The sequence below is a fragment of the Drosophila ananassae genome, chromosome 3L, assembly GCF_017639315.1.
Source record: "Drosophila ananassae strain 14024-0371.13 chromosome 3L, ASM1763931v2, whole genome shotgun sequence".
Taxonomy (NCBI): Eukaryota; Metazoa; Arthropoda; class Insecta; order Diptera; family Drosophilidae; genus Drosophila; species Drosophila ananassae.
The window spans coordinates 5,796,606-5,811,347 of record NC_057929.1 but is presented as its reverse complement, the minus strand read 5'-3'; the positions used below and the strand labels follow the sequence as shown (position 1 = coordinate 5,811,347).

General features: G+C 40.9%; 6 protein-coding genes across 16 annotated transcripts; 2 read left to right on the top strand and 4 right to left on the bottom strand.

Annotated features, from left to right (window-relative positions):
- The first annotated feature begins 13 nt into the window (after window positions 1-13).
- Window positions 14-1,600, top strand: LOC6494908 (cytochrome c oxidase assembly protein COX15 homolog). Its single transcript, XM_001959409.4, has 4 exons — window positions 14-229; window positions 370-472; window positions 527-659; window positions 714-1,600. The coding sequence occupies exons 1-4, from the start codon at window positions 137-139 to the stop codon at window positions 1,564-1,566; spliced, it is 1,182 nt and encodes a 393-aa protein (XP_001959445.1). The 5' UTR covers window positions 14-136; the 3' UTR covers window positions 1,567-1,600.
- Window positions 1,601-1,677: 77 nt separating this feature from the next.
- LOC6495725 (stomatin-like protein 2, mitochondrial) lies at window positions 1,678-4,925 on the bottom strand. Its single transcript, XM_001959408.4, has 7 exons — window positions 4,774-4,925; window positions 4,604-4,711; window positions 4,344-4,551; window positions 4,087-4,286; window positions 3,884-4,028; window positions 3,713-3,828; window positions 1,678-1,976 (listed from the first exon to the last, which is right to left on the bottom strand). The coding sequence occupies exons 1-7, from the start codon at window positions 4,813-4,815 to the stop codon at window positions 1,704-1,706; spliced, it is 1,092 nt and encodes a 363-aa protein (XP_001959444.2). The 5' UTR covers window positions 4,816-4,925; the 3' UTR covers window positions 1,678-1,703.
- LOC26515102 (fizzy-related protein homolog) lies at window positions 2,092-3,676 on the bottom strand. The gene has a single exon (XM_014908605.3). It carries the CDS (start codon window positions 3,534-3,536, stop codon window positions 2,121-2,123), a length of 1,416 nt encoding a protein of 471 aa, XP_014764091.1. The 5' UTR covers window positions 3,537-3,676; the 3' UTR covers window positions 2,092-2,120.
- Window positions 4,926-5,794: 869 nt separating the features above from the next.
- LOC6494909 lies at window positions 5,795-7,528 on the top strand. Of its 4 annotated transcripts, none has more exons than XM_044715343.1 (4): window positions 5,795-5,963; window positions 6,029-6,107; window positions 6,182-6,243; window positions 6,306-6,614. In XM_044715343.1, the coding sequence occupies exons 1-4, from the start codon at window positions 5,895-5,897 to the stop codon at window positions 6,342-6,344; spliced, it is 249 nt and encodes an 82-aa protein (XP_044571278.1). In that variant the 5' UTR covers window positions 5,795-5,894; the 3' UTR covers window positions 6,345-6,614. The 4 variants fall into 4 exon arrangements, with proteins under 4 accessions (XP_044571278.1, XP_032306000.1, XP_014763067.1 ...); XM_032450109.2 differs by having other exon boundaries at window positions 5,796-5,963; window positions 6,029-6,074; window positions 6,306-6,446; XM_001959407.4 differs by lacking the exons at window positions 6,182-6,243; window positions 6,306-6,614 and adding exons at window positions 6,764-6,800; window positions 7,084-7,528 and having other exon boundaries at window positions 5,798-5,963; window positions 6,029-6,074.
- On the bottom strand, window positions 7,523-12,036 carry LOC6495724 (G protein alpha s subunit). Of its 7 annotated transcripts, none has more exons than XM_032450107.2 (9): window positions 11,968-12,036; window positions 9,614-10,097; window positions 9,450-9,546; window positions 9,267-9,387; window positions 8,763-8,891; window positions 8,519-8,698; window positions 8,327-8,451; window positions 7,931-8,013; window positions 7,523-7,858 (listed from the first exon to the last, which is right to left on the bottom strand). In XM_032450107.2, exons 2-9 carry the CDS (start codon window positions 9,887-9,889, stop codon window positions 7,712-7,714), a joined length of 1,158 nt encoding a protein of 385 aa, XP_032305998.1. In that variant the 5' UTR covers window positions 9,890-10,097; window positions 11,968-12,036; the 3' UTR covers window positions 7,523-7,711. The 7 variants fall into 7 exon arrangements, with proteins under 7 accessions (XP_032305998.1, XP_032305996.1, XP_014763469.1 ...); XM_032450105.2 differs by having other exon boundaries at window positions 11,728-12,035; XM_014907983.3 differs by having other exon boundaries at window positions 11,738-12,035.
- A 438-nt stretch (window positions 12,037-12,474) lies between these two features.
- LOC6495723 (probable transaldolase) lies at window positions 12,475-14,502 on the bottom strand. 2 transcript variants are annotated; one of them, XM_001959405.4, is made up of 4 exons: window positions 14,364-14,502; window positions 14,109-14,216; window positions 13,440-13,563; window positions 12,475-13,373 (listed from the first exon to the last, which is right to left on the bottom strand). In XM_001959405.4, the coding sequence occupies exons 2-4, from the start codon at window positions 14,203-14,205 to the stop codon at window positions 12,599-12,601; spliced, it is 996 nt and encodes a 331-aa protein (XP_001959441.2). In that variant the 5' UTR covers window positions 14,206-14,216; window positions 14,364-14,502; the 3' UTR covers window positions 12,475-12,598. The 2 variants fall into 2 exon arrangements, with proteins under 2 accessions (XP_001959441.2, XP_044571277.1); XM_044715342.1 differs by having other exon boundaries at window positions 14,109-14,440.
- Between the last annotated feature and the right edge of the window lie 240 nt (window positions 14,503-14,742).

Sequence of the window (14,742 nt, the reverse complement as noted above, 5' to 3'; positions counted from 1 at the left end):
CGATATTTTCTATGTTTTCAAAGTAGTGGTATTACTCGACCATCACGGCCACACTGCTAGCGGCTTTGCAATTTGTAAATAGAATAAAATCAAAGAATATCTTTAATATTTATTATAGCAATAATAATACTTCACAATGTTACGCTTGCTGCAAAAGAGGACAAGTCTTATAAAACAGCTGGTTCCAGGACCCCGACTACACCAAACCATTGCGCAAACAGCGATAAAGGTAAATATTGAATTGGTTATATATTATGACCGCATGAAATCAGGACTTTTCTGAATAAATATTTAATAAAATATGTTTATATAACCCTTTATAGTTTATATACATAGTAATTCAATGTTATAAGTGACCGAATCTTACAGGAAATTCCCGCGATAAAACCCATAAGTATTTCAAAGAGCGATAAGATCGTAGGACGATGGTTCCTCGGAGTGAGTGGCATGGTTTTTGTTGCAGTTGGCCTGGGTAAATATAATCGACACATCCTTGTTCCTTATCTAAATTTTATCCTTTTTCTAGGGGGTGTGACTAGATTGACCGAGTCAGGCCTCTCCATGGTTACGTGGAAACTGACGGGCGAGCGAATGCCAAGGACGCAGGAAGAGTGGATAGAAGAGTTCTCCAAATACCAGCAATATCCCGAATATAAGCTGTAGGTATTCCAAAATGACCCTTCTACAGGAAAACTAATTTCGCTATCATCTAGGAAAAATGTAAACATGACGGTGGAAGAGTTCAAGTTCATATTCATGATGGAATACATGCACAGGATGTGGGGCCGTGCCATTGGCGGCTTGTTCCTTCTGCCAGCTGCCTACTTTTGGAAAAAGGGTTACTTCTGCGCCAAGACCAAGAAGACAGTTCTGTTGCTTGGCACGCTCATTGGACTCCAGGGGCTGATGGGGTGGTACATGGTCAAATCCGGGCTGGAGGACAGGTTCCAGGATCCCAACGATGTGCCACGAGTCTCACAGTATCGGCTGGCCTCTCACTTGGCCGCTGCCTTCGTCCTTTACGCCTTTTCGCTGTCGAAGGCAATGTCAATGCTTATTCCCACAAACACATTCGTGATCCAGGCCAAGAATGCATTTAATATTAAGGGCTTGTCACACATGACGAAAGCCATGGTCCTGCTGACTGCCATTTCCGGCGCGTTTGTGGCTGGACTGGACGCCGGTCTAGTGTACAATTCATTCCCAAAGATGGGCGACAAGTGGATTCCCGACGATATGTGGCAGTTTAAGCCAGTGCAGAAGAACATTACCGAGAACCCAACAACAGTGCAGTTCAATCATCGCATACTGGGAATCAGCACAGTGACCCTAACCACGGCTCTCTGGCTGGTCACCCGCCGAATGCAGCTTCCGAAGCGCGCCAACTGGGCCATCAACGCGGTGGTGGCCATGGCCTGGACCCAAGCCACTCTTGGAGTGACCACGCTACTGACCTACGTTCCAGTGCCTCTGGCGACGGCCCATCAGTCTGGATCGCTGATTCTATTGAGCTTTGCCCTCTGGCTGTCACACGAAGTGCGATTGTTAAAGTACCTGCCGAAGTAAACTGGCCAATAAAGACATAGCTGTTGACAATGGATTTGTACTCGTTTTGAAAACAGAGTTTATTAAAATCTAAATGCTTTGCCTTGTTAATAACAACGATTCAAGCGAAACTAATAGCAACAATCATTTATTCACTCTTATTCAATATTCATTTTCACACTGGTTTTATCCTCATTCAATTGGTTGAAATCAACATTTTTCGCGTTGAGAACCGCCTTAACGCCATCGGGCTGGATGCTGGCCTGGTTGGGATTGGCAACGTGCTTATATACCGCCAGTGCCTGCGCAACGAAACTATTGACATCTCCTGGATTCGAGGGCAATATCATCGTGTTATTCGTCTTAGCCAGTTTCTTAAACGCGCTAATATACTGCTCGGCCAGAGTCAGGGAAGCAGCATTTTGTCCGTCCTAAAAATATAACGATGGAATGAATGATACAGCATTAGAGAATGTTATAAAAACTTATTTGTTTTAAATACACTATTAAAAAACATCATTTTAATTAAAATATATACATTTTCGATTACGGTTATGCCAGAATTTATTTTTCCTCTATCTGATGTTCCGATTTAAGCTTAGCACTGAGTGTGGCATCTTGGGCGCCTGTCGTTTCGTAAAAACACTCCAAAAACGCAGAGTCTCGTCAGCCCCACCGGTGACTATCGACTCGTTATCAGGGCTAACCGCCAGGTAAACAACCCGGTGGGTGTGGCCTGTGAGTCTGACTACTTGCTTCAGGGAAGGATACCGCCACACGATAACTTGCGGCTGAGCATAGCCGTGAGTGGTGACCAGCTCGGCTGAGTTATGGGCCCAAGCCAGGTTGCTTATCTGGGCGCCCGTGTCAATGCTCTGCACCAGCTGCCCGGTGAGAACGTTCCAAAAGCGCAGACACCGATCCGCAGTTCCTCCGCCACTGGCCAGTAAGCCGGTTTTGTGAGGCGACCAAGCCAGAGCCTTCACCACGGCCTTATGGTCGCTGAAAGAGTACAGGGGCTCGGATCCCTGGGCCGTCCAAATCAACAAGCGATTGTCGTTGCCCCCACTGGCCAAATACTGCCAAGTGGGTGACCATTGCAGGCCGCACACCTCGTGCTTATGTCCATGGAGGCAGCGCACGATGTCCGACGGCGGTAATCGAACGTCCCGCTGCAGGATGGTGCGATCCCGAGATCCGCTAGACAGAAAATTTCCACACCACGCCAGTGCTGTAACTCTCGCTGAGTGACCCTCCAGTTTTGTGTATTCCTTTTGACGATCCGCGTCCCAGATGCTCACATAGCCACCGAGAGTCCCAATAGCCACTTGACGGCCGGCGCCGTGCCATCTGACAGCCGTCACCAAGTTATCCTCGTGACTAAAGTCGCAAAGGCGGGTCACTTGGCCACTAACAGCATTCCAGAGGTAAACCGAGTAGCCCAGGCCCACCGCGAGCATGTTCTCCGACGACCAGTCAATAAGGTTCAAGTAAAAGTCATCCTGCAGCTCGGGTGCGTCAAGTATCTTGTACGGAAGTCGCGACAGCTTGCGAACGGGTCTCTTAGAAATGCTAAGCAATCGCTGGCTGGCTTCGCCAACATTTTCGAAAGGGGGCCTTAGGGCAGGCAACGTGGGCGAATTCCTTTCGATGAACCTGTAGAGACGGGTGCTCTCTCGCACTCTAAAATCGCCAGTGTCTGAACGCACCTTGGGGCTCTGCTTGCACTGATCGATGGAGGTCACCTCCGTGTCTAGGAACTCGTTCCGTAGCAAGCAGGCATAGGCTGAGTTGTGGCGCAACTCGCTAGAACTATTGGACACTGCTGGAACCACTGGCTGAGCTGAGTTTAAATCTTGGGAGAGAAAATAGTTTCGATCCCATTGACTGCCCGCCCGCATGGGGATGCAGCGAAGATCCAACTCCTCCCTACCCGCGATGTTGTTGGTGTATCGCTGAAGCAACCGCTTCTGATACTCCATTTGAAACATTTCAGAAGTTTGTGTATTTTGTCGAGCGTGTGGCCTATTTTGGGAAACTGTGTACTGCTGTCAAGTGTTTCAAACTAACAAAGGATTTTGTCTTTTTTCGACTTTGTCCGCAATGATGTAAGATGTAACTATACAGGCGACTATCTGAAAGCACCCAGAGAAGTAAAACCACTTACCAAATGAGACAGTGACTTGGCTATGGCCAGCAGGCTTCGAGCCCTGGCATCTGCAACGGCTATAATGGCAGCCGCTTCACCACTCGCCTTATTTATGTGCTCCTGTCGCTCAGCCTCTGCAGAAATATGGAGTTAATACCCATCGTTTTGTAAATAAACTATGGTACAAACCAGAGGCTAGGATTCTAGACTTTCGCTTGCCCTCGGCAATATTAATTTCGGCCTCGCGAACTCCCTCGGACTCAAGAATCGCCGCCCTTTTCCGCCTCTCTGCCTCAACCTGCATTTGCATCGCTTCGTGGACTCTGGTTGGCAGCTGTAATTATTCGATTTTAAAAAACTGTGCGCTAGACAAGGATTCAGATCGTACTCACACGTATATCTCGGATCTCGTAACGCAAGCATGCGATACCCCAGGCTTCACTCGCCTTGTTGATCGAGTCGACGATGCTGACATTTAGGGATTCTCGCTCGCGGAAGACCTTATCCAGGGACATCTTGCCCAGCTCGGATCGCATCGTAGTTTGGGCCAACTGTGTGATTGCAAACTCCGGGTCCTCCACTCCGTAAGAAGCTTAATGGTGATATAATCGGCAATTAGTGCGGGCCAAGATGTCAATGGAAGACCTACCTCTATAGGGATCGATGATGCGCAAGTATAGTACTCCGTCGATGCTGAGAGTGACGTTGTCCGAGGTAATGGCACTCTGCTTCGGAACATCAATAGCGATTTCCTTCAGGCTCTGCACATATTTGATTTTGTCCGCAACAGGCACCAGTACGTTGAGGCCTGGCTCCAGTATCCTATGAAACCGGCCCATGCGCTCCACCACCCAGGCCTAGTTAATAGTTGGTTAGAAAACACCATTGAGATGGACATAACGCACTCACCTCCTGCTGCGGCACAAACATAACACACATGTTTATGGGAGTAGAGGCCTTTCCTCGACGAGAATGCTGAAAGGTCGAAATCCACGAACCGGCAAGCAAAAAATCGTGCTGTGTGGAAGTATGCGTCGTGTACAAGCTCTTGGGCGGATTAAATGGAGAACTAAACAAACCTGCGGTATCAATCTCCTGGACGACAATAGAAATCTTGACATTTCGCAATATGAGCGCTGATTTTATAAGAAATAAAAGTACTAAGAAGAAAACATTATGATAATTCCGAAACAGGGGGGTTCGTGTTCGATAAATATCGGTGGGCAATCAGTAGGGAAATTCGGAGGGGGCTTTTGAACGACATCCCTCTATAATGGCATGTTCACACTAGCCAGTAGTCTATTCTTGGCAGAAATTCCGTTAGTTTAAGCTTTGTGAAACTATTTTGAAATGAAAATATATATATTTAGGTATTAAAACCATAGAAATCAATATATTTTTCCCTATTTAAGAACTTTTAAGCATTCATTTAGTTTTAGACAAGCTTATTGTACTTTTTAAGTTTTTTCGTAATGGTGTCTCGTTTTTAAAAGTTTTCCATCATTGCGCCAAAAAAAAAACCTGCCAAATTCTTTTATAAAAGCTTGAACATTTTATCTCTAGTTACGTACATTAAGATAAAACTCAGTAAGGATCAATTGGGAATACTCAGTTAGTAAATATTCGAAGTATCTATACTCTTCTTAACAAACTCCTATTCCATCCAATGCTTTTCATCAAAATTTATAATTTTAAGAAATAAAACTCTAAATATATTATGAATGTCTTTTCAAGCTGATGGTAGACAGCGTCTCGATTCTTGTATGTAACTCAATTATCCATCTAAAGCCGGACAAAACACAGAAAAGAGAAGTCCAACTGCAAATGAAAATTAAATCTAATAAATTTGAGCATATGGTTTCAATGCGCGTATGTTTGCTGAAATCTTGACACCACTCCGGCTCTGTTTGTTGGAGTATTTACCACAAATTATTAGAAATATGGTGCAAGTGACGCATTAAGAGCATAAAGGAAACCGCACAAACTAAGCTGTTAATAACGGGTGCGTTCTGTGGGTCTTTTAGCTGTCGTTAGTTATCTGCATCATATATTTTCCCACACCCTGTTTAATGCGGAGGACTCCAATGGGATATATAAACGACCCACGGCCGACCGAATCGGCATAGTCTTCTCCAACCTTCAGCCGAGTGCCAAGTCCTGTTTTCCCCCCAAGTGCAGCCAGCCCAAAGAATCGGAAAATATGAATCTGTTTGTAGTGCTGGTGGTTGTATCTATGTTCTCGAATCTTATCCAGGCAGCGCCAAGCGTGGTAAGCTATAAAGTGAATTCGAAAAAAGAGTTTTTGAAAGAGTGTCCAATGTGCGTTTATTCTAGGATATTTCCAACGATGAGTTAATGGATGGGAAATATTTGTGCGAAGGTATTGGAAGGCAACTCCATAATAGAGTTCCAAGTACTTACTTACGCTTTAAAAATTAATCATTTGCCTGTATATAATATATATGAATTTCTTATTGTTTTGACCAGATATTTCAGCTTTAAAACTGTTTGGTAACGGAAACAACGACAAGTTTCGAACATCAGGATTTGTAAGCGACGACCTATCACCTTCATCGCCATTTTTTAACGAGTTTTACAAACTTTTTTTAAGACACATGAATCAGTTTCTGTCAAAGAGCCAGAATTTTGAGTCCTTACAAGACAGGATCTCACGAACAGTTTCTAAACGCGGCTTAGACAGCATTGGTGGAGGACATTTAATAAAGAGGGCTGACAGTAGCAAGTTATTAAGCGAGTAGACTTTCCAACACACCACTTACTATGACCACTTAACTTACTTTCGAAATCGTAGGACACACAATGATCTTTGAATGTAAATAACGCGCCTGGGATTTATTTTATATGTACATATGAAATGACAAATAATAATTGTTAATAAATTATTGCATTTTTAAACGAATTTTTTGTTCCTTTTTTTGAGTATCAAGTTTAGCACGGCATTGTTCCTCACATGAACAGGACAATAATTGTAAATATGTTATTGAAACAGAATCAGTTTACATTTGAATTTAATCACTTAATCACTGAACACTTCCTTTTCTTCAAAAGCTGGCTCAAAAAAGTATGATGGACCATTTTTTGTCAGGTAAGTTGTAAAGCCATAAAACGAAAACCAGTTACAAATATAAAGCAAATCACAGATGCACGTAAATATTCTTTGTCTAACCCACTTATCAAATATTAAAGATTAAACTGTTGCTATCAGGTCTTATCCGAATGTTATCGAAAATGTACCGTATATAACTGTATAAATATATATGTATATTTATAAATGTTTAGATAACAAATATGTATGAGATACAAAGTGTTAAAAAGTAGAAGTATCATTGAAAGATTTCTTATAATTATATTTGCACTCCATTTATTAGATTAATTTCTGCTGCCAATGGGCAAACAGTCGTTTGCTACGAGTGCAGTCAGTCGGATTTCAAAACCAAATTCAACATTAAACCGTGCACCGATCGATTTATGCCCGGGAAGATCGTCGGCAACCATCACCGGGAGATAGTGCCATACCTCGTCCGCATGGATCCGATGTACAACAAGGACACCTGGAGCAGTAAGCTCAAGAGGAACTTTGACGAGATCGACAAGGCATCGGCCAGCTTCAGCATATTAAACCAGCTTGTCTAGTGACCCGTCGACTGAACATTTGCAAATTCTCACGGACTCCGACTCCAAAACCGACACCGACACCGACCGACTCACGGATATACTCCTCCTTAAATGCTTCATGTCAAGGGATAATAGATTATAGATAATAAAGAAAGTGCATCCTCATACCTATAATGAATAAAACGACTATAATTGTTATTAACATGTTTATTTATTATTCTTTAATGTTGAGTTTTGTGAAAGGTCATACCAGATCTAAATGCAGCGAATTTTTTTTTTAATCAAGGGACTATTTAAATACAAATTACATTTGATAATTATATTTAAAACAGTAAGTCATTAATATTTTTATTTACTTGCATTACGGCGATGGGGGATAACCTATAACAATTCATATTGACGAAGGTGCATCCTTTGAATAATGTCTCTGCAATCATTAAACACCCGTTTAATGTTTTCTGTGTCAACGGCGCATGTGAAATGTGGATAGCAGTAGTGTTTACCGTCTCCGCTAGCGGTAGATATACGCTAAGATTAAAAAAAAAAGTTATCAATGAGAATAAAGTTTAATAAACATTAATGATAGATTAATTATCCTACCAGAAACTCGTCTCGTATAAAATATTTTGCTCGTATTACTTCTGGGTCGTCATTGGATTCCATTATTGCGTCACCTGTATCGACAGCACATTTTAAGATAAATAAAACATATTATCCATTAAATTTCTTAAGTTAATGAATGCGTTTCAAGGTATCAGGGTTGAACTATCTATTTTGTCAACCAATTTGAAATAGAATTTTAGATTAAAAGATACATTTATTTGAATCATTATAATTTTTCCAGAAGCCGATTTCTTAGACGTCTTACTCAAGGTTTCGCTGATGAGGTTTTCTTTTCACATATTTTCGGGCCAAAAGATGCATTGAGTGAAAGCCATCACCTTGATCTCATTTGTTGCTTGATGATTCTTGAAGTTCTAATGCTATTTTACTTACTTGGCGTTTGGTATTTGTTAAACTCGGAGAAATATTCCGACAATTTACTTTTTCCAGCCTTAATTTTCTCTGCTAACAAATCTTGCTTATTTAAAAATAGTATAATAGAAATCGTGCGAAGCCATCTAAAATAATAAATAAATGTTAAATTAGAAATATATTCTAATCGGAAAGTATCCAATGGAATAGTACCTGTTGTTCCAAATACTCTTGAACAAATCCAAAGATTCTCGAAGCCGATTTTGGGTGGGATCTTCACGCAAAACCATGTTATAACTTGAGCACGCAGTTACGAATATAATAGCAGTTACATCATTAAAACATTGAATCCATTTTCTACGCTCGTCCCGCTGTCCTCCGACATCAAACATGCTATGAAAATAAATTATTATTTAATAGTTCAGTTATTTTATATTTTTGGCAATAAAATACTCACTGAAAGTTTACTTTGTCCACTTGAAATCTTGTTTCAAATATTCCAGAAGTCAAAACACGGCACCGAAGAATATCCTGCTCATTTGGGGTATAGTTTGGATTCTTGATTGTGCTTACTCGATCCAGGAAGCTTTAATGGGAAGTGGAGAGTGTAATTGTTAAAGTTTGTGAAAGAAAATAATAATCAAAAGGTATTTAAATCTCAAGCCAATAATTCTACAGACAGGACAAATACTATTTGGTCTTATAAAATTCTATTTAGCCTTTTTTAACTAGTTATCTTTGGAAAGGAACTGCCTTGTCAAGCAATGCAATATTTAGAATTGGAAATTGTATACTTTCAAATCCAACGAATATTCTTAATCGTCAGTAATAGGTGCAATAGCAAGAAAAACATGTATTGAAACTATTAGAAAAGTTGCAGATTCTTAAAGTTAACATTCTGCTACCAACTGTCACATCAATTGTTCTGCTTAAAAATATTATTTTAAAAAACTGTACTCACTATTTCGCACAATCAATTAATTGATACTCATTCGACCTCTCGTAGGTTTGAAGAACACCCTTGTCTTTCCATAGTTCTTCTGTATGTTCATAAAATTCAGGAGGATAATTAAAGTCCGGACCTGCACAAAAGAACATTCTAATTAGTTACTTATTCATTTTATAATTAATTTGTATTACTTACTAGATGCATAATCCTGAATATATTCCACTCTGGGTTCATTTTCTTTCTTTTCTAAAGCTACAGGTGGATTAAGTGTGCTCATGGCTCCTGTAATAGTCTGCAATAAAAACATTTAAATATTAATTATACTTTATTATGATTTAAGATTAGTATTAGAGACTCACCAAGATAGCGTCTCGAATATTCTTTTTAATATCATCAATTTTCTGTTTCTTTTCGGAGTCAGAAAATCCATCGACGTGCAATATTCGCATCTGCTTGACTATAGTTGATTTGCCGGACTCACCCGCCCCTAGGAGGAGCAGCCTGTGTGTGGCCCTATAGAGCTGTTTGTCCTTCTGCAACTGTCTAGATATTGCTTCGCTCCGGCGCTTCTGGCTCTTCGGGTCATCCGGGTTCACATCCGACTGCTTCGAGGTTGGAGACCCAAAGCAACCCATCGCAGCCCACGGGGTCCACCAACACGTCGCACGGTTTTCCTGGTTCGCGTCGGGTGACTCGGCACCCCTTGTGTTTTCTCCGTTCTGCTCCAGTATAGCTGAGTTCCAGAATCTACACACAATTTCCGTATGTACAATTCACGGCTCCAAAAACTCTCTCTCTTCTTCTTAGTGACTCCTCCGTAGGCTCAGCGATTCAACAGATCTGCTATGAAGAGATAGAAATGTAGGAGTTTTAGTTTGAGTTTTATGAAATAAAAATATATTTTGCTTATTATATTATTATTATTGGCCCATACCGACTCGATCTATGGAAGGTTTTATGCAAAAATGTTGATGGAGTCCCTAAAGAGATACATTTTCTTCTCAGCTTTATTTTTGTTTACATAAATTCATGTGTATTCAGAAGGATTTGCGGACATTTGTACATCTATGGGTACATCAGGTGCACCAGAAGCACCAGCAGCCGCAGTCATAGCCATAGCACACCTATAACAGCCTAATATAATAGACGGTTGTGCCAAGGCGACATTTCGTCCACTGCCCGCCCCCACGAATATTAAATGAGTCACAACCGAACCGAGAGTGTTCCGAAAAACCATGTTGTTTGGCTTTCATTATCGAGTGCAATCAACAATCCAACAATCAAAGCTAAAACCGAATTCGAAATCAAAAATTACTTCACGCAAAAACGCGCCCGTACACCCGTACAGCCCGTAGAGCATTCTCGGGCGGTAGCGATTGGAATTCATCAGCAGAGCCCAGCAGAGCCAAGAGCCCAGAGCTCAGCTCGGCTTAGCTTATAGCTCGGCGTAGTGTAGTGTAACAGGTGAAGAAGAGGGCGGAGAGGGTGGAATTTTCGCGCATACAAAGGTGCAGGTACTGGTACGCATGTATATAGGAGATACCAACATAATTTCATCTGCAGGCTCGTCAAAGCTGGAGCTGCTCTGGTCTCTGTATGTGTGTGTGTGTGTGTGTATACACACCAGGCAGTGGACAATTTTCGCGAAAAAAAAAAAAAATAATAATTTATATATATTTTTTTTTTGGGGCGAGAATTTGATTAAACTTTTACTTAAATATGAATCGATTATATACACAAAAATGTATAGAGGCACGCGTAAAAGTATTTAATCTATTAATTATGGCTGTCTATCCAAAAGTTGGGGGAAGATACATATATGTAGGCACACAGACACACACAACCACATATATATCTAACAGGTATATATATATTAAGATATATATATATATATTTGTACATATGCAGATTCAGAATGTAAATCCATGTACATATCATTTCATCGGGATCTAAGCCTGTACGTAGATATATATATATTATAGATATGTGTATACACCGTTGTGTATCTATCGTATGTATTCGGATATATATGTGCATATAAATATATATACTGTTCTCAGTTTGCATGTGTGAATGGACATGGGATGTACATAAATAAATGTATGTACATATATCAATACGTATACGCTCCGAATCCGTATCCGAATCCGAATCCGTTCCACCAAATATTTGCCATTTCTTTGACACTTTGGCCAACTATATTATACCACAGTCTGATAATATTTTGAATATTCATGCGCGAACGATTTTTCACTGATTTCGGATTTCAGGTTTAAGGACGTCGTCCGTCGTCCGTCGGCCAATCATTCGCGGACATCATCAGTCCGTCCGCTAATTCATATTTGCGCGATTTTCGATATTCGTTTCCTCCTCCTCGTCGTCGTCGTCGTCGTCGTCAACCGTACGTACGTACGTACATTTGCATGTACGCGAATTATTCCCTATGTTTGATTTGACAATGGTTATTGTTTACCGTGAATTACCGAACATTTTTATTCATGGGAGCAACTTCGGGTCGGGCTGACTAAAACTGTAGTGTAGTAGGTGCACGATTCTGACGGATAGCAACTTTTTGGGGTGCAGAAAAAGCTAATTCGATCGCACTCGACACGCCATCGGCCGTTTTTCAATGCCCAATTATTATTTGGCTGTGCGGAGTTCCACTACTTCAATTTGTTACTTAAAAATTACTTTTCAACCAGTACTAACTCACTTTTTATATATTTTTTATTTTATGTATCAATTTTTTATAGATGTGTGTGTAGTAGCGAAAAACTATCGGTTGGGTATCCATTTCCAAAAAAATGATCGATCTATCGATAATTAAATGCACTTTTCGACCATCTCTACTAGTATTTTAAAAAGATACAAATGTCTCATCTCTGGATACATTTTTTCGGTTAAATTGTATCTTCTGCTATTCCTTCAGAACGTTCTCTAAAGATACTCAATCCTTACCAGGGGATTGGGGCAAAACAGATAATCGATAACTGGGATACAAAACAAAAGATTTGTTTATCGTATAACATTAATCTGTATTATCTCTTGAGTCATAAAAAACTATCTAATACTATTCTAACAGTTCAAATAATGAATGTTTTTTTTAGCGATAATATTTTACACAATCCCTGGTTCTCCGATCTACATATTTTATTACAAATGTAAATATTCGTCAAAAATTATTTTTGAATTGTAAATTTAAAAGGCGCCAAAAGACTAATTTACATTTATCAATTGTAAATTTTATTCAAGTACAACAAAATGCGTTTTAAGAATCAATCGTTACTTGTATCCTCCACCTATTGGGACACTAGCAAGCGTCCATTCAATCGTTTAAGGACGTTCTACTTAAGATAGGTCTTAATTAGGTTTTCCAGCTTAACAGTATCGACGGCAAACTTTCGAATACCCTCGGAGAGCTTGTCTGTGGCCATGGCATCTTCGTTGAGCATCCAACGGAACTTGCTCTCGTCCACGGTAATCTTCTCGATATCCTGCAGCTTGGCGTTGCTGACCGACAAGTAGGTTACCACAGATTCTGTCTCGTTCTCCAGCTCCTTGAGTAGCGCGGGACTGATGGTCAGCAAATCGCATCCGGCCAGGGCTTTGATTTCACCAACATTTCTGAACGATGCACCCATCACCAGGGTCTTGTAGCCGAACTTCTTGTAGTAGTTGTAGATATTCGTCACGGAGATGACACCCGGATCCTTCAGGGGCTCGAATTTCTTGGTCTCCGTGTTGGCCACATACCAGTCGAGGATTCTGCCGACGAACGGCGAGATCAGGGTTACGCCGGCTTCGGCGCATGCCACGGCTTGTGCGAAGGAAAACAGCAGGGTCAGGTTGCAGTGGACTCCGTGCTCGTTCTCCAGAATCTCAGCCGCCTTGATGCCCTCCCAGGTAGATGCCAGCTTGATAAGAATACGCTCCTTGCCGATTCCCAGGGATTTGTACAGGTCAATGAGCTTCAGGGCCTTCGCCACGCTCTTCTTGGTGTCGAACGAGAGGCGAGCATCGATTTCGGTGGAAACTCGGCCAGGCACAACCTTCAGAATTTCCGTTCCAAAGAGCACACACAGGTAGTCCATGGCCTCCGCAACCTGGTCGCAGACCGATCTGAAATAAGAAATTTATCGATTAGTCAAAGTCTGTTTCCATATGGCTGGAAGTCCTTGCACTTACCCTTTGGTTTTCTTAGCATAGTCCACTGCCTTTTGGACCAGAGGCTGGTACCGCTCCATGGACGAGGCGGACAAGATAAGGGAAGGGTTTGTGGTGGCATCTGTGGGCTTGTATATGTTGATGGCTGCAATAAAACAATCACTTTAATTGAAAAGCTCAATAATTGCAATGACAAAATGGGGCGGGTGGAAAAAAACCAGTCGAGGCCAACGATCGACTTTCATTTTTCAATCGCATGACCGAAAATAGCTTTGAACTTTCCGGTGGCTGATCAGGTTTTCAGCCCTCTCAAAAACCTTATCAAAATGACATGCTGTTGCTGTAGCGGTCACATTTCCAACACACGTAAGCACATAAGGTCAAACTAAAGTCAGGCTGGAATTTACTTTTCACTTCTATTTGATCTTCACAAAAACGAGATAAGCGGCCCTGCTATCGGGATGGGCTCAACAACCTGTGGTTCATGTCTATCTTTCAATTGAATCTATGTGGAAACGATAAAATTGTTTGGACTATGCTCGCAGGGCTCACAGGGCTTGGATCAAATTTTGAAAGAGTACACCCATACACACACATACAATCTCTTTGAGACACCGATCCGGCTTTGGAAAGTTTACTTTAAATCTGATTCTGGGCACCCAAAATGTCTGAATGCAACCGGATATTTACCTTCAAAGTCGCCGGTGTCAGCAACAATTGTGGTGACTTGCTTGAGTTCCTGTAAGACCGACATTTTCTGCTTTTTTAAAGAGCGATCACTTCCCATAAGGTTTAGGGCTGTTGATAATATACCAAATATATCGATATTAATTGTATCAAATGATAAAGTTTACATAAATATCGAAAACACGATATTTATTTAGTTTTTTCAATCAAAGATGTTTTGACGACTCAAGAATTAACTTTCTTTGGCCCGGTTCCAACCTTTACTTTAAATATGCACACTTTCAGCGGCTTTGTGGTGTCGATGCTTCACCCAAGAACGCGCGTTTGGCAATAACAGATATGACTTTAATTCGATGTCTATATAAGCTTTCAAACTATACTTTACTTTTTTACAATTTTCTTTCAGTGTTTTAGTTCGTTTCAAACATGTTGCGTTCGGTCAAAACGAGAGATCCCATTACCTATCCTTTTCTGGCGTAACTTAAATGTGACCGTAATGTATTCGCTAAAATACGCCCGCGGTATTTTGAAATGACCCGAAAATTTTAACATTTTTTAAACGAATAATAACGACTTAATAGTTTTTAAAAGAATATGTTTACTTTAAATTTTTTCCTGGACGTTCTATTACAAAGAA

Bases quoted from the DNA above. Each gene is read 5' to 3' on its own strand.
- LOC26515102 (XM_014908605.3), bottom strand. From the start codon at position 3,536: ATGTTTCAAATGGAGTATCAGAAGCGGTTGCTTCAGCGATACACCAAC.
- LOC6495724 (XM_032450107.2), bottom strand. From the start codon at position 9,889: ATGGGTTGCTTTGGGTCTCCAACCTCGAAGCAGTCGGATGTGAACCCG. The intron at 8,452-8,518 runs GTACTATTCCAT...TTATTATTTTAG, and splicing joins AAGAGTATTTGGAACAACAG to ATGGCTTCGCACGATTTCTA. The intron at 7,859-7,930 runs GTAGGATAATTA...TTTTAATCTTAG, and splicing joins TTATACGAGACGAGTTTCTG to CGTATATCTACCGCTAGCGG.
- LOC6494908 (XM_001959409.4), top strand. From the start codon at position 137: ATGTTACGCTTGCTGCAAAAGAGGACAAGTCTTATAAAACAGCTGGTT. The intron at 230-369 runs GTAAATATTGAA...CGAATCTTACAG, and splicing joins TTGCGCAAACAGCGATAAAG to GAAATTCCCGCGATAAAACC. The intron at 660-713 runs GTAGGTATTCCA...GCTATCATCTAG, and splicing joins CAATATCCCGAATATAAGCT to GAAAAATGTAAACATGACGG.
- LOC6495723 (XM_001959405.4), bottom strand. From the start codon at position 14,205: ATGGGAAGTGATCGCTCTTTAAAAAAGCAGAAAATGTCGGTCTTACAG. The intron at 13,564-14,108 runs GTAAATATCCGG...GTTTTATTGCAG, and splicing joins TGACACCGGCGACTTTGAAG to CCATCAACATATACAAGCCC. The intron at 13,374-13,439 runs GTAAGTGCAAGG...TTCTTATTTCAG, and splicing joins TATGCTAAGAAAACCAAAGG to ATCGGTCTGCGACCAGGTTG.
- LOC6494909 (XM_001959407.4), top strand. From the start codon at position 5,895: ATGAATCTGTTTGTAGTGCTGGTGGTTGTATCTATGTTCTCGAATCTT. The intron at 5,964-6,028 runs GTAAGCTATAAA...CGTTTATTCTAG, and splicing joins TCCAGGCAGCGCCAAGCGTG to GATATTTCCAACGATGAGTT. The intron at 6,801-7,083 runs GTAAGTTGTAAA...TCCATTTATTAG, and splicing joins GATGGACCATTTTTTGTCAG to ATTAATTTCTGCTGCCAATG.
- LOC6495725 (XM_001959408.4), bottom strand. From the start codon at position 4,815: ATGTCAAGATTTCTATTGTCGTCCAGGAGATTGATACCGCAG. The intron at 3,829-3,883 runs GTTTGTACCATA...ATATTTCTGCAG, and splicing joins GTCTAGAATCCTAGCCTCTG to AGGCTGAGCGACAGGAGCAC. The intron at 1,977-3,712 runs GTAAGTGGTTTT...TTATATTTTTAG, and splicing joins CCAAGTCACTGTCTCATTTG to GACGGACAAAATGCTGCTTC.